We start from the raw sequence: 14,971 nt of genomic DNA on the forward strand, positions 1-14,971 counted from the left end.
AAATCTATTAAGGAAGCACTTCCACATAATTTAGAAAATATTTAGAAGCCCCCATAATTAACTAACCAAAGTCCAATAATAAGGAAAACGGAAAGAAATACAACCCAAATTCTTCAGATTTGTAAAGTCTGGCACTTTCCAGTAATCACTGAAAAGTTCGATTTGGTTAATGATTAAAAAATTCATGAATTGCACAAAAGTTACATTAGTGTAATTAATTTTAATTGTAAATTTACAAACTATTAACAGAAATATTCATAAGAAATAACAATCTCATGATTTATTCATGTACTCGAATTTAAAACCAGAGTGTATCAGTATATAGGTATATAAGCCAGTGACAACTGATATTAGTTTGATCACAAGTATAATAATTAACACGTACTTGTTTTACTCCTGGGTTCTCTCGGACCATCTACAGTAACTTTGATAGCTTTTGTGTACGTTGCAACTTGTGGTGGAGTTGTTCCGATAGTTATTGTAAGACTGAAGCTTTTACCTAAAATCATGGAAGCTACTGTCAACTATACATTTCGAAATTACCATATCCAGAATTTTTTCTCTGGAGAATAAAAATAAACTAATGTCTTCGTGTAAAATAGGTACTACATTCCTATAAATGTTTACACGATTTCAAACTTCCTGCTCAATTTGAACTGGGTGAATAAGCAGCTGTATGTAAAGAATGGTAAAATCCTGAAAATTCTTTAAGGATGTTTCGGCATAACACCAAAAAATACAACTGTAAAAGTAATACTAAGAATGCAAAGACAATAGTCAGATGTCCAATTTTCACTGTGACTGTCAATTTTGGCGGCTTGATGTAATTTTTTTTTAACTCCTAAATTCATGGGGTCAGGTAATTTAAGAGTATAATATGCCGCTAGTCTTAAACAACGCTCCATCATGAGATAGTAATAACTGTTGTTTCTTCTTTTGGAGGAGTTGAGTTGCTCCTTAATCATGTGAGTCTTTCAATCGTTCTAAGAAAAAAAAGTTCACTGCTCTCAATAGTCGTAAAAAACGGACTGCTCCCCAAATGTAGCTGAAAGCATGAAAATTCCAGTTAGATTGCAATAAACTTGAAGAATTCCTAGGGCAACTAAACACGACAGAATGAACTTGTCTGTAAGTTCCTAACCTTTTGTCGGGGAGGGGGCATAGAAATGTTGCTATGCGGGAAAACACAGTTTTAAATGATATTTTTGCAAGAAAAGAGTTGGGTCAATATTAATTTGGCTATCCAAGCAGTCACACCTTTGTCTTCCCTATGGGAAACCTTGAAGGTTGACATTAATAGAACCACCAAGTTATCACACTAGAATTTAAGCCTCTTGTTAATAGTCCACATTCTACAAGACTAACAGTTCAGCCGACATCGAGGCTTTTGAGTAGCCAAACTTCGTGGTTCCTTCATTTTCTCTTAAAAGGGGAAAAAACTGCTGTTCCAGACTATTTAAAACGTACAAAATTTCGATGGGAGATAAAGGAATTTAAAGCAACAGGGTGACTAGTATCAGACAAAATCCATTCGTCTTCCACTGAATAAAGTCTGTATACTAGGAAAACGGTTGCCAGAGGAAAATGATGCTTACATAAATTTTGACACAGGGTGGCAAGCCTGCAAAAAAATATTTCTAGAAGGTAAGATGAAGGCTTGAAGACACATTTTTCCTGCAACATCAATTCTTTCTCGTGACAGATCAGCATATTTAATTTTTATCTATTTAATAATCTTTTTTCTTAATCAAACAGTTCGTGGTAACGGACTGTAAGAAAGGACCAATGTGGCTCAATAGTAACCCAGACTCTAAGAAACAGGGACTTGATAACAAGAGATACATCAAAACAATTTAATATTGGTGCTTATTAATAATATGTAAAATTCATCAAATTTAATGTTACCCAGCAAAAGTTACGAGCCTGAGAAAAGTTGCCCAATTTTGGAAAAAAAAGAGGAAACACCTCCCAAACATCAACTGATCTTAATGAAAATGATAACGCCAGATTCAGCATACCAGAAAACCCTACTGTAGAGGTTTCAGGCACATATGTACAAAAATATAGAATTTTGCATTTTTCAAACAGTACGTGGTAACGAACTGTAAGTAAGGAGCCACCCGGCTCAATAGTAACCGAAATTCTAAAAAACGAATATTGATACCAATAGATATATCAAAAGAATTGAATTTTTATGTTGCTTTCAAATATACAAATTTCATTAAGTTTAGTCTTACCCATCAAAGGTTACGAGCCTGAGAAAGAATTTTTTTTTTTTTTGCCAGAAGAAAGATCACGGATGCGTGTTTATTTTTTTTTTTTACAAGGGTTATCGTATCGACCCAGTGCTCCTGAAATTTCGGGAGAGGGTCCATTCGAACGGAAATTAATTTTCTGCTGAGGGTTTTTCCATGGGGGAATTTTCTATGCGGAGGGAAGTTTCCAGGGATTGAACTTGTCAGGGCAAATTATACACTGGAGGAATTTGCCAGAATTCTAATACAATATTCTTTTTATATGTCTTGGTTTCCCTTTTCCGTCTCATTTTTGCGCGCACAGTGGCTAAGAGTAATTTTTCAGGGTAAATTTTCACCGGGATTGAATTGTCTAGAGGATATTCCCGTATGGAGGGGGTTTCTCCGTGAATGTGGGGCCAGATTTCCTGGCATTAATTAAAAAACGATGAGAAATTAAATAAAAACAAGATCTTCCAACTGAACGTAAGGAGCAACATTAAAACTTAAAACGAACAGAAATTGTTACGTATATAAGGGGGTTGCCCCCTCCTCAACACTTCACTCTTTACGCTAAAGTTTGAATTTTGTTTTCTTAAAGTTTGATTAATTAGAACAATAAGATGTTTCTTTTAAAAGTACTAAAAAACTTAAATTGGAGTTTCTATTAGATATTAGAAGTAAAATTTAAATCATTAGACAATTCCCAGAGTAGATATCCCCCCTTACTCCCATCCGACTTCAATCATCAAACTACGTTCGATTCAATCTTTCTAGTTATATTACAAATCCTATTATAAAAGCACTAAGTTCTATTTTCTTCTTCAATTATTTCTTTTTTTATTTAGAAAATTATATTTAATGTATACCTATTCTCTTATTTTTCAATTACCCCGTTTCTATTCTATTTGCAGATGTAGAGGGTGTATTTATATCCGCCATTCAGTCCACTTTCAAAGGTTTTAACAAAAGGAAATCTGTAATCTATCAGTTCTGAATCAGAACTGATAGAATACAGAGCAAAAAAAACAAAACAACAACATAAATATGAAGACAAAATTTGACCTGAGCAAATGTTGTAAGATAGGAAGTATAGAACGTTTTGCGATTTTATAATTCACTAGATTTGCCCATTATCTTGATGATAACGCTCTGGGGTCTATATCTGATATAGACATATGGTGAGAAATCGGAAGTTTCAACTATTAACATATTAGCAACTGTATTGAATCACTATTTTGTGTTTTCTCTTAATTAATTTGCTTCTTGTATGATTTACTCGATTGAATCATGAATCTACACGCTAGATCCTGAAAAATCCCTAGATTTAGGAAAAAATCACTAGTTTTAGAAAAAAATCCCTATAAATCACTAGCTACAAGAAAATTACTAGGCAACAAAATCACTAGAAATAGTAATAAATCACTAGGGGTGGCAATACTGTCTATAAATATATTATTATTAAGGCAGGTTTGAAAGGGAGGTTTAAAGTACAAATACACCAAGGGTTGATAGTAGCCTATCGGCCAAAGAAGGGAGCCTAATGGTCTCGTTATATGAAAGATTGTTCGTTTTCATGTTTAAAATGTGGGTGCATGCATGGAAAAATGTTCATTTGATGCGTAAATGTAAAACATTGAAGGAATAAAGGGAATCGGTAAGAATAACTGGTAAGCAGGGGATAGAGTAAATTTTATGATGCTATTTGGTGGCCTGGAAGGTTTCTCAGAGCAAACGTATATAGAGCACATTGAAAACACGTTCAACATTAGATTTGAGGTATGATGTTGTATTTAGAATTAACTCGGATTAATAAGTTTTACGCGCTGAGAGGGGTGTCTCCAAGCTCAGACTTCCAAACAAAAGCTCATGAAACAGACGGATGCTTGTATAATTTCCCATAATTTCCCACGTTTTTTCTTTTATATGTTTTCATTTTTGTTCGATACTTTACTTCTTAACTTGCATCGCGGCTGAGACATAGATTATTGTCATTATTATTTGTATGTGTTTAAAACAATTCAACTGTCAACAACTTAATAAAAATATCGAATTCCCCCCAACCTGACAAACAAAATTCTTGTTCATGTAAAACTGTCAAATAGACGATTATTTGTAAATTTTTCAAATCAGGTTTTTTTTAAAGGTCATCCCATGTTTGCTTTTGTGCTAAATGTCAAATCACATCACACAGGGATTTGGACTCCGTTAATAATAATTCTTATTGAGTTTCTCTAACAACTAATGTGTACCGTTTAAGAAATATTAATAGAATCCCATTCTATTATATAGAATATAATGCACTTTTCTCTCAATCTCAGCCTAATTAACCGAGTTTGTGTTTAGGTTCAAATAAGTAACAAACTGTTATTTGAAGTAACACTTCATGTAGGCTAAGTGTAACTTCTGTCTGATCGCCTGTATTTACCCATCTACGTATTTTCTCATTTTCACCCTAGAGCCTTGGACTATTTGTCATGGTCAACATTTTTTTTTAAGTGTTAAACGATCAATATTGCTTTCCTTGCTGCCACAAAAGCCAATTTATTAGGTCATGCACAAATCTCATAATAAAGCAATGAACTAGATTGGTTTCCCAAAACAAATAGCATTAAGTTAGTAAAAACATAAAGAAACACGCGATCCTGACAGAGATAAATACGTTCATTTATCAAAAAAGGATTGTGTGCATGTAAGCACTAAAGGTGTAAACCTCTATTTAGTTCTTTATTTGTATGCCTTTTATACTGGCAGATGTAATGGTTTACGTAAATTCCAAAGATAGACGATAAATGTTGGTACATGGTCTTTATTAAATAACGTGAGAATACACATAGAGAAAATAAGGTAGCACAAGAACAACTAGCTACGACGAAGGCGAGAGATGGACTCCCTTTAGAAATGAGCCAAGAATGTAACTTGCCTGGAACGGAAGTTCCAGCTATTGGTTGTTCAACCATGCTTGGGAACGGACCCTTTCCCACGACTAGCCTTAGTCCCAAAAGCCCCCCCTAGACTGTTCTTGTTGACATATACATGGCCAAATCTCTAAGAAACGAGACACCAGAAAAAGCCTTCTCGAATTTATGTTCCAAATACTTTACAGATTCTCCCCCCTGTTTTAAGTTAAATTTCCCAAATTTGGATTATCCCCTTCTCATTAAACCTCAAACTTTAATTGAATTCAAAACATTCAATACCCTTCCCAAATTATTCACTTCTCACCTACTAACATTCTTCAGCATAAACTAGTAAAGAATTAAATAATATAAACACTACACAATACTTGCATAAGTAAAAACTTACATAGTATAAACGAACCGTACTAATAACAGTAGTCGGAAACTGGATATTTTAACACTTCATTTTTCTCTCTATACTTTAAAATAGACTTGTTCCCCATACCCCTGAATTTTGATGAGAACAAGAAAAGTTGGGATGATGTATAAACTTCAGATTAGGGCACAAGGAATGACTAATCAATCCTGAAAATATTGGCGACAAATAAATGAAATTGCATAAACTTATAAATAATGGAATAGATATGTCAACCATTGCAGTTTGATTGGCCTACCATATTGCGATGTCGTCAAGATATTATTACCAATAAGAGCCTCGGGGTTTTATTGCTGCGGAACACCTCGGTTTTGACCTATTTGGTTTTACTCTACTAACTTGTGGTTCAACGAATGGCAGTACTACTGTTGATATCTTTACATAACTATTAGCGCTACGCATTAGAACCATCCCTTGAGGCATTAACCACATCCAACTGGACATCAAAACTAGCTACCTTTACATCCTTTTTTTTAATCCCACGGAACATCAAAAACAGCTCTCTTTCCATGGGAAGCCAAACCGCCCTGTGAGGCATCAGTACCATCTCGCAGTGCAACAAAAAAACCAAACCGTGAGGTATCAGTACCATCCCACGGGCCCTCAAAACCAGCTCCCTGTTCCGGGGTAGCCAAACCGCCCTGCGAGGCATCAGTACCATCTCACAGTGTAACAAAAAAAAACATCCCGTGAGGCATCAGTACCATCCCAAGGGACCTCAAAACCAGCTCCCTTTTCCGGGGTAGCCAAACCGCCCTGCGAGGCATCAGTACCATCTCGCAGTGCAGCAAAAAAAAATCATCCCGTGAGGCATCAGTACCATATCACGGGACCTCAAAACCAGCTCCCTTTTCCTGGGTAGCCAAACCGCCCTGCAAGGAATCAGTACCATCTCGCAGTGCAACAACAAAAAACCATCCCGTGAGGCATCAGTACCATCCCACGGGACCTCAAAACCAGCTCCCTTTTCCTGGGTAGCCAAACCGCCCTGCGAGGAATCAGTACCATATCGCAGTGCATTCGCATTATCATTGAGTCCAAATTTCACCCTCGTCAGCGCAGAAAAAAATTCATCGGAAAAAGAAGACGTGTCTCCTTTCCCCACTATCTGTTCTATCTGTTCATATTGCTTTGCAACCTTGTACGCATCACCTAAACAAAAAAAAATATCTGCACTATTCTCTAACAAATACCGTTTGTAGGACGGTCTGATCCCCTCCTTGAATACATTAAGAGCAAATCTTCCAAGGACTACACCATCATTCCTGGCTTCTAAGGACACCCTACATGACCTTCCTAATTTTTGCATCCTTCTATAGAATAGATATGCCCTTTCATCCTTAAATTGAGCCACGCCTACAAACTCTGCAACGATTTTGCCTACTATTTTGTCTGGGGAATATGCTACAAGTAATCCACGTTTTAAACTTGACAAATTTATAATCGAGGGAGTCAAATAAAAGAAATGGAAATATGCCATTTATCCTCCACTGTTTTACAAACTCAAAAGCAACCTTTTTGTTATATCCAGTTTTCGCCGGGTCAAATATAGGAATAATAACTGACATATTGAGATCAAAATTTGAAAAAACAATTGTTCAAAAATTTTAAATATTTGTTTTAAACACATCTCTTTAATTACGGACGACAGGTTTTTGGCAATAAACTTCACCTTTAACAAGAAGGGTCTAATAAAATTTACTGGGTTGTTTAGTCGTGCTAAATCACTTACGAAAGGTAATATGTCTCAAATCCAATTGCAGTTGGTCTCAAATAAAACACTAGCATCAAATGGAGTCACACTTGAGAATTAATTTTCGATTATCGAATTCAAAAATGTTAAACATTGGTTGGAAACTGTCAAATGTAGATCACACGTCGACTGTATAAAATCAGGTAAAAACACCCACCAAACGTAGAATGGCTAAGTGAAGGTAGCAATCAACCTGATACTCTCAGTTGTAGAAATTTGAAATAGTAGGTAGAAGCTATCGCGAGGAAATCCATATTAGGCATTGTGTAACAGCCTATTTCAAAATGTTCATTTAAAAGAAAGTGTTTTTCAAGAAGGCGCTTTGAATAGAAGAAAGTTCAATAGCTCATAACGTTTCGATATCTTATTAATCAGTCTTTTGCAGTATTTGCAGCTCAATATCACAGCAATTTTGGTAGCTGGCGAAATAACTCTTCAATATGTTGCCAGTATTTAGCGTAAGATGTCGTAAGTACTTATAACGGTCACTCAAATGTCACTTGGAGGTTTTCCACTAGTGATATATGCTCCACTAGTTTTAACCACTTGCCACCACTCTGTAAATCTCTATTTAGTTCTTTATTTGTATGCCTTTTATATTGGCAGATGTAATGGTTTACGTAAATTCCAAAGATAGCCGATAAACGTTGGTACATGGTCTTTATTAAATAACGTGAGAATACACATAGAGAAAATAAGGTAGCACAAGAACAACTACCTACGACGAAGGCGAAAGATGGACTGCCTTTAGAAATGAGCCAAGAATACAACTTTCCTGGAACGGAAGTTCCAGCTATTGGTTGTTCAACCATGCCTGGGAACGGACCCTTTCCCACGACTAGTCTTAGTCCCAAAAGCCCCCCCTGGACTGGTCTCGTTGACATATACATGGCCAAATCTCCAAGAAACGAGACACCAGAAAAAGCCTTCTCGCATTTATGTTCCAAATACTTTACACAGGTATGCCAACTGATCATTGGCTAATATTTAGTAAAATCTTGTTTTCATCGAAAGAGATAACCTATTTGAAACTAAGTTAACTACCTGGTAGTCTGACAAGTTTTGACCCTTTTTGGCTATTTATTCACATCCATTTTATCATCGACGTGATACCTGTTGGTCGTATCTGATATGTTCACTCTTTTGAGATAATGAAAAATGCGTTGGGTAAGCTGTTCTCAAAAGGAGAATCCACAAATCAAAGTGACGCTCTGATCCTTCACATATAGCCTACATTACCCCGATCATTATTTATTTGAGAACAGTTTGGCAAACTGTTTGACGCAATAATCTCAGAAGTGAGAAAATGCCAGGTCCCTTAGACATGACAGCGGTGTTATAAGCAAACATTTAATTCGGCGGTGTTGGATTAAGTATTTTAAACTGTTTTATATTTTCTATTGAGGTATTATTCATATATTTGATCCCTCCCTCTTAATGAAGTGTCGGAACTCGAAATCCAAAGTTTCGGGTCTGTACTTGGACCAAGTAATGAGACATGCAATGGTAAATCTGCATGATTGACCAGAACTTTTTGCGGGATAGGGTTCAAAACTTGTTTCTTACAAGCGGGTTTGTTCAAAAAAAGAAAACTAAATAAAAAAAGTTGTTTCAACTGAAAGTAAGGAGCAACATTAAACTTAAAACGAGCAGAAATTATTACGTGTATGAGGGGGGTTGTCCCCTCCTCATCCTCAATTCCTTGCTCTGTACGCTAAAGTTTGACTTTTTGTTCCAATTATTTAAGAATAGCTCCTGAAAGACAAGGACCGTTTAATTAGAATAATAAGCTTCTTTAAAAGTTCCGAAAGAACTTTAGCGTAAAGAGCGAGGTACTGCCCTAGCAAGGCAGTACAATGGTTGCACGTAGGCTATTTAATCGAGCGCAATACGGATACATTAGCATAAGCGCATACACAACAGTATACTTTTTGGCCCCTTATGCAAGGACTTATTCATTGAAGGCCCATTCACAATGATAGTTTACTAATGCAGAGATTTAGCTTGCGCTAATTTGAGCCAATCAGATTTATTATACAATTTTTCGATTGGCTGCTACGAATAATAATTTTCTATGAAAAATTATAATTGGCACAAGAGAGCAGTAGTTTAATATTGGGATTAGTTAAATCTCGTTGTGAGGGGGCATTAAGGCAATGCACTTTTTATCTTTATCTATGAGTGGTCCAAAGGGCATCCTTACAGTGGATGCTATTGGTCTCAAGGTCAGTTTATTAATGCAGTTTTAAGGGCTTGGATAATATTGTGTTGAGAGTGACAAAATTTCTTTTCTGCTCTTGATAAATTGTTTCTTTTTCAGAACGATCTTCTAGCAAATAAATTGACACAAATATCGTGAAAATTGTTCAAAATTAAAAACAATATTATGTTTCTGGGCTCAAACAATTTTGTAGGTTATAAAGGAGCACACTCAAGTAAGATTATGAGATAGAAGGTGCTTAACTGCACGACGTTTACGTCTTTATTATGGATGACCCAAAGAACGACTTTAATATTCGTGGCGAGCCAAAGTCAAAGCTGCATTAATTTAAAAACGTTCAGAATTTAAATAAAAAAACAAGCTTTTTTAACTGAAAGTAAGGAGCGACATTAAAACTTAAGACGAACAGAAATTATTCCATATATGAAAGGGGCTGTTCCCTGCTCAACGCCTTGCTCTTTACCCTAAAGTTTGAATCTTTCTCACAAGACTATTTTAAAACCATAAAAAACTTTAGCGTAAAGAGCAAGGCGTTGAGGAGGGGACAACCCCTTTCATATACGGGATAATTTCTGTTCGTTTTAAGTTTTAATGTCGTTCCTTACTTTCAGTTAAAAAAAATTGTTTTTTTTTTAATTTAAGTTCTGAACGTTTTTGAATTAATGCTGCTTTGATTTTGGCTCGCCGTATATGAATAATTAAAATGAAATCTTCATATTAATTTTTTTCTTTGGCTAAATGGCTTTCTCGAAATTTGGATCTGACGTAACTTACGAAATAACTTACGTAACGAATTTTTATATTCGTATAATTTTATTATGTAAATGACGGGTTCTCCCCCTAGTCAATACCTCGCTCATTACGCTTAAGTTCGAATTTTGTTCTAGTTCTTTAAGAATAACCCTGAATCACAAAGGCCGTTTAGTTAGAATAGATAGCTTTTTGGAAAGTACTAAACAAACTTTAGCTTAAAGAGCGAGATATTGACTAGCGGGAGAACACCTAATATTCGAAGTAATTTCTGTTCGTTTTAAGTGTTAATGTTGCTCCTTACTTTCGGTTGATAAAACTTGTTTTTTTATTTAATTTCTGATCGTTTTTTAAATGATGCTGATAAATCCGGTGCCCCCCTCATAGAAATGTCCCTTCCCCCATGACAATATTGTCCATGGAAAGATCCTTCCACGTAGCCTCCTTCTCCAGACCCCCCCACCAGACAAAAAAATCCTTCTTGAAAACGTCAGCATGCTTCCGAATAACAAATCCTATATGTAATCCATGGGGAAAGTTCATAGCTTGCAGCCCTTCCCCCGGGGACTGTGGGGGATTAAGTCATCTTCAAAGACATATTTATTATATTTTCGACTATGTTGAACAAAATGGCTATCTAAAAATTTTGATCCGGTGACTTTGGGAAAAAAATAACGTGGGAAGGGGCCTAGTTGCCGTCCAATTTTTCGGTAACTTAAAAAGGGCACTGGAACTTTTATTTTACGTTCAAATGAGCCCTCTCGAGATATTTTATGACCACTGGATCGATACGATCATCCCTGGAAAAAAAAAACACGCAGCCGTGATCTTTTTTCTGCCAAAAAATGCAAAATTCCACATTTTTGCAGATAGGAGCTTGAAACCTCTACAGTAGGGTTCTCTGATACGCGCTGAATATGATGGTTTGATTTCATTAAGATTCTATCAATTTTAGGGGGAGTTTCCCCCTTTGTTCGAAAATATGGCAAATTTTTTCGTAACTTTTGATGGGTAATATTTGGAATTAGCATAAAAATTTGATTCTTTTGATGTATCTACAGGTATCAAAATTCCGCTTTTTAGAGTTTTGGTTACTATTGAGCCGGGTCGCTCCTTACTTACAGTTCGTTACTAGGAACTGTTTGACTATGATGTCAGCAATCTCATTCAGCAGCTTGAGTTTTTGTAAATAGTAACAGTCTAGGAACTAACAGGGAAATTTGCTTTTTCTTTCTCTTCAGATAGAACATATCGGCTCGAACGAAAAGAAAATGTCACCTTAAGTAGATTAAGTTTTAAACTGCTTCTTTAGCCTCATTATTGTCATCTTCTAAATCTATAATTTAAAATGACCCTTCTCTTCACACTATTATCAATATTTTAAATACGAGTAATACTACAAGCATTTACAATCATCGATACCAATTTTATAGCCAGAATATAGCAGTTCTTTATGTTTCTTTAGCCAGGATCGATGTAGCCGGCCAAAAAATTCCAACCAAAAATTCGATACTTGTATGATATACCCCCTACCTAATATTCTCCTAATATGTTTCTCTGACGCTCAATCCTAATGAAATATACCAAAGTAAATAATACTATTGGTATTATTTACTTTTGGTATTGGTAAATAATATTTTTGGTATTATAAATAATACGAAAGTAAATAATATAAAATATAATATTTTAGAAACAAATTTGGGAATATATGTTTGCATATTAAGGGGGATGGGGGTAAAGTATATTGGCTCTGCATGCTTATTGTGTTAGGTACAATTGCTCTGCATATTATGTAGTGAGAATTGTTTTTTAACTTCACAATATCCGAATACTTTACCCCCCTCTCCCTAATGCGCAAATATATAGCCCAAATTATATACTTTCCATCTATTTTGTCACTTCTCTTTGTCTTGTCTCACTCTAAGCTGAAAGAAACTAACGAAAACCGGTTCTATAGTACGTCAATGAATGAGCAACTTGAGCGGTAGGGGATTTATCATACAAGTACCGTACCAAAAACTCTTTCTATTAACTACACACGGCCTTCAGAAAATAAGATATAGTAAAACCTCGATACCCTGAATTCCAAGAGGACCGCAATATTTCGAGTTCATAAGTTATTTGAGATAGCATGGTTTGAGCTACTAATGTTACAACAACAAAATGCTCAGGCTTTAGACCAAAAAAAGGGATCAAAAACAAATATTTCTCACCTTCTCACTCAACACTAGTTTTCACAACAATTGTGTACTCACTTCCAATGGCCAAATAAATCCAAAACTTTTAACAAACTTATAACATTAAAATAAAATATAGAATAGACTTAAACAAATACATATAGACTATTACATTTTTTTTTTTATCTTCGAGTGTCATCTTTTTTTGATCGATAGATCTCAAGTCTATAGCGGGAAAACAGAGCTATGTACAGACAACTAATTTTATTAACAGTCTAATTTCCCAATACTTTATATCGTAAAGTAAAACCGTTCAAAAAAAAATTGTTACAGCCCTCCTCCCCCCCCTAAAGCACAAGGCTATTGCTAATGAAAGTTATATATTCAAAATACAATGAGATTGTTAATGAGATTGCATGAAAACTCAAGAGGTGATACTTATGTACGAGGAAGGGATCTAAAAATTCTTATAAGCCAACTTTTCACCACTTTGAACTAGGGACATAAGAAAAAGGTCGTGTAATTAACATATAAAAGTACCGTAAGATAATGGCAAGTAAGATGACAGTAGTGACAACACTGACCTCTCCCACTTCTTCCAATGAATCTTAAGTCGGTGAACCTGGCAGTTTGATTTTTCACTATAGCAGAGGAATTTCTAAGCTCTGCACTACAGTTTTCATCATTTCCAGCTCGTAAATTTACAATCGTACCATCTTCCACATCACAAAGTATCACCACACGAAATGCCGAAGGTAAAGTTTTATTGCTCCGCCAATGTAAAGGTAATACGGAGCACAAGATTGCAGGACTACCGGTTTTGACAAGGTCTGTACCTGGTATGTTAGACGGTACATTAGAGTTTTGATAATCCATAGTTTCTTTCCAAGTTAGAAATGTGCTTACTTCACTAGTATGTAGATTTCTGAAGCCTTTTTCGGAGTCATTGGAAAACTGAAGCAGGTAAGACCGCCCATTGAGCAATGAACACGGGGAAACAACCTATCCCAAATCTAACCGCTTTCCCGTAAGAATTCGATCTAGGGATGGAACACAATATCCATTTCATGATCACAACTATTCTTTAGAGCAGATTTGATTAAAAACAAGGTTTTTTAACGAAAAATAAAAAGCGAATTTTAAAACCTAAAGTAAATCATAGATAAGTTTATATAAGATGCCAAACATGAAACGTGCTGAAATTACTATGAATGAAGAAACAAAACCTAAAATAAACATCAATCAAAGTAAAAACAGAGAATTTTTTTGGATTCTGTTTTATTCAGACATTTAGATAATTGAGGCCTAAATGAAAGCTTATAATGTACATTGACAATTTGAAGAAATTTGTCTAGTTGATTGAAGTCATATATTGAATTGATGAATCAATAAATTATTTAACAATTGATTTTGTATACCTCTGAAAGAATTGTGTTTAAAAGGAAAAAAGTAGAGATGAAAATTTACTACATATAAGACTGATTAAACAAAATTATTGTTTTTAAAATATAATTATATTGATTCCTGAAAGTATCGACGATTTTTAATCTTTCAACGTTATAGAAGAAGAGTAACTAGAAGAAGTAAATAGAAGAGTAACTGACTAAAACAAACTTTGTTTTCAGTAAAGTACAAATGATGTTCAGGACTTTAGAGGGTGTTGGGGGTGGTGGGCCTACTATCATTTGTGGTATTTTCTGTTTGTTTTAAGTTTGATACAATCATTTATTTAAGTTATGTTTGTTTTGGGTTTCAGTTGTTTATGAGTTCGTAAAAAAATTAATTATTTTTCGGAAACGCTTTTATAAATTAATTTCTATTTGTTCTTAAATTAAAAAAAAACTTTCCAAAAAAGAAGACTTTAAAGAAAAGTAAAGAGACATATTAAACTCAAGACCAGCAGAAATAAATCTTTATAATGATTCCAACTCAAAAGGACCAGTAATTACTATTAAAGAATAAATGAAGCCCAAAATTAAAAAAAATCAAATAACCCCATCAAAAATAAAGATAAGAAGTACTAATACAGAGGAATAAACAAATCTTAAAACGTAAAAATTGAATTGAATATTCGAGTAAAATTAAAAAAAGAAAAATTACTATAAACAGCAGTTTGGCTACTGCCTTCGTACCCCTCTCCTAACCGCAAAGGTTCTAAATCCTGTTAGATAATTTCCGTTTTATAGAAAATTATATGTATCTAGTACAGTATGCTTTTGTTTCTCAAAACATCGTTGACAAATAAATAATGAATCACAATAATAACAATGATCACTGGAAAGAACTTACAAAAATAAACTTAATATTTAACATATGATGATATTAATTCCAGAAAACTCAGCAATTCAAGATTTACTGTATTTGTTATTTATATTTTCACTCTTATAAATATAAAATAAATTATTTGTAATATAAATTGTGTTCAGTAGGCATAAATGACGCAATAAGCTTTGGAACATTTACTGACTCTGAAAGTTTCCAAGTTAATATCCTTACCCGA

The 14,971-nt window shown here is 34.7% G+C and overlaps 1 protein-coding gene across 1 annotated transcript; it reads right to left on the bottom strand.

Moving 5' to 3' along the window:
- Positions 1 to 374: 374 nt before the first annotated feature.
- LOC148953956 (segmentation protein Runt-like) lies at positions 375 to 13,347 on the bottom strand. The gene is made up of 2 exons (XM_089086046.1): positions 13,056 to 13,347; positions 375 to 499 (listed from the first exon to the last, which is right to left on the bottom strand). The coding sequence occupies exons 1-2, from the start codon at positions 13,345 to 13,347 to the stop codon at positions 375 to 377; spliced, it is 417 nt and encodes a 138-aa protein (XP_088942172.1).
- Between the last annotated feature and the right edge of the window lie 1,624 nt (positions 13,348 to 14,971).

Source organism: Artemia sp. Qi Xiang Cuo, chromosome 3 (assembly GCF_049724085.1).
Source record: "Artemia sp. Qi Xiang Cuo chromosome 3, ASM4972408v1, whole genome shotgun sequence".
Lineage (NCBI taxonomy): Eukaryota > Metazoa > Arthropoda > Branchiopoda > Anostraca > Artemiidae > Artemia > Artemia sp. Qi Xiang Cuo.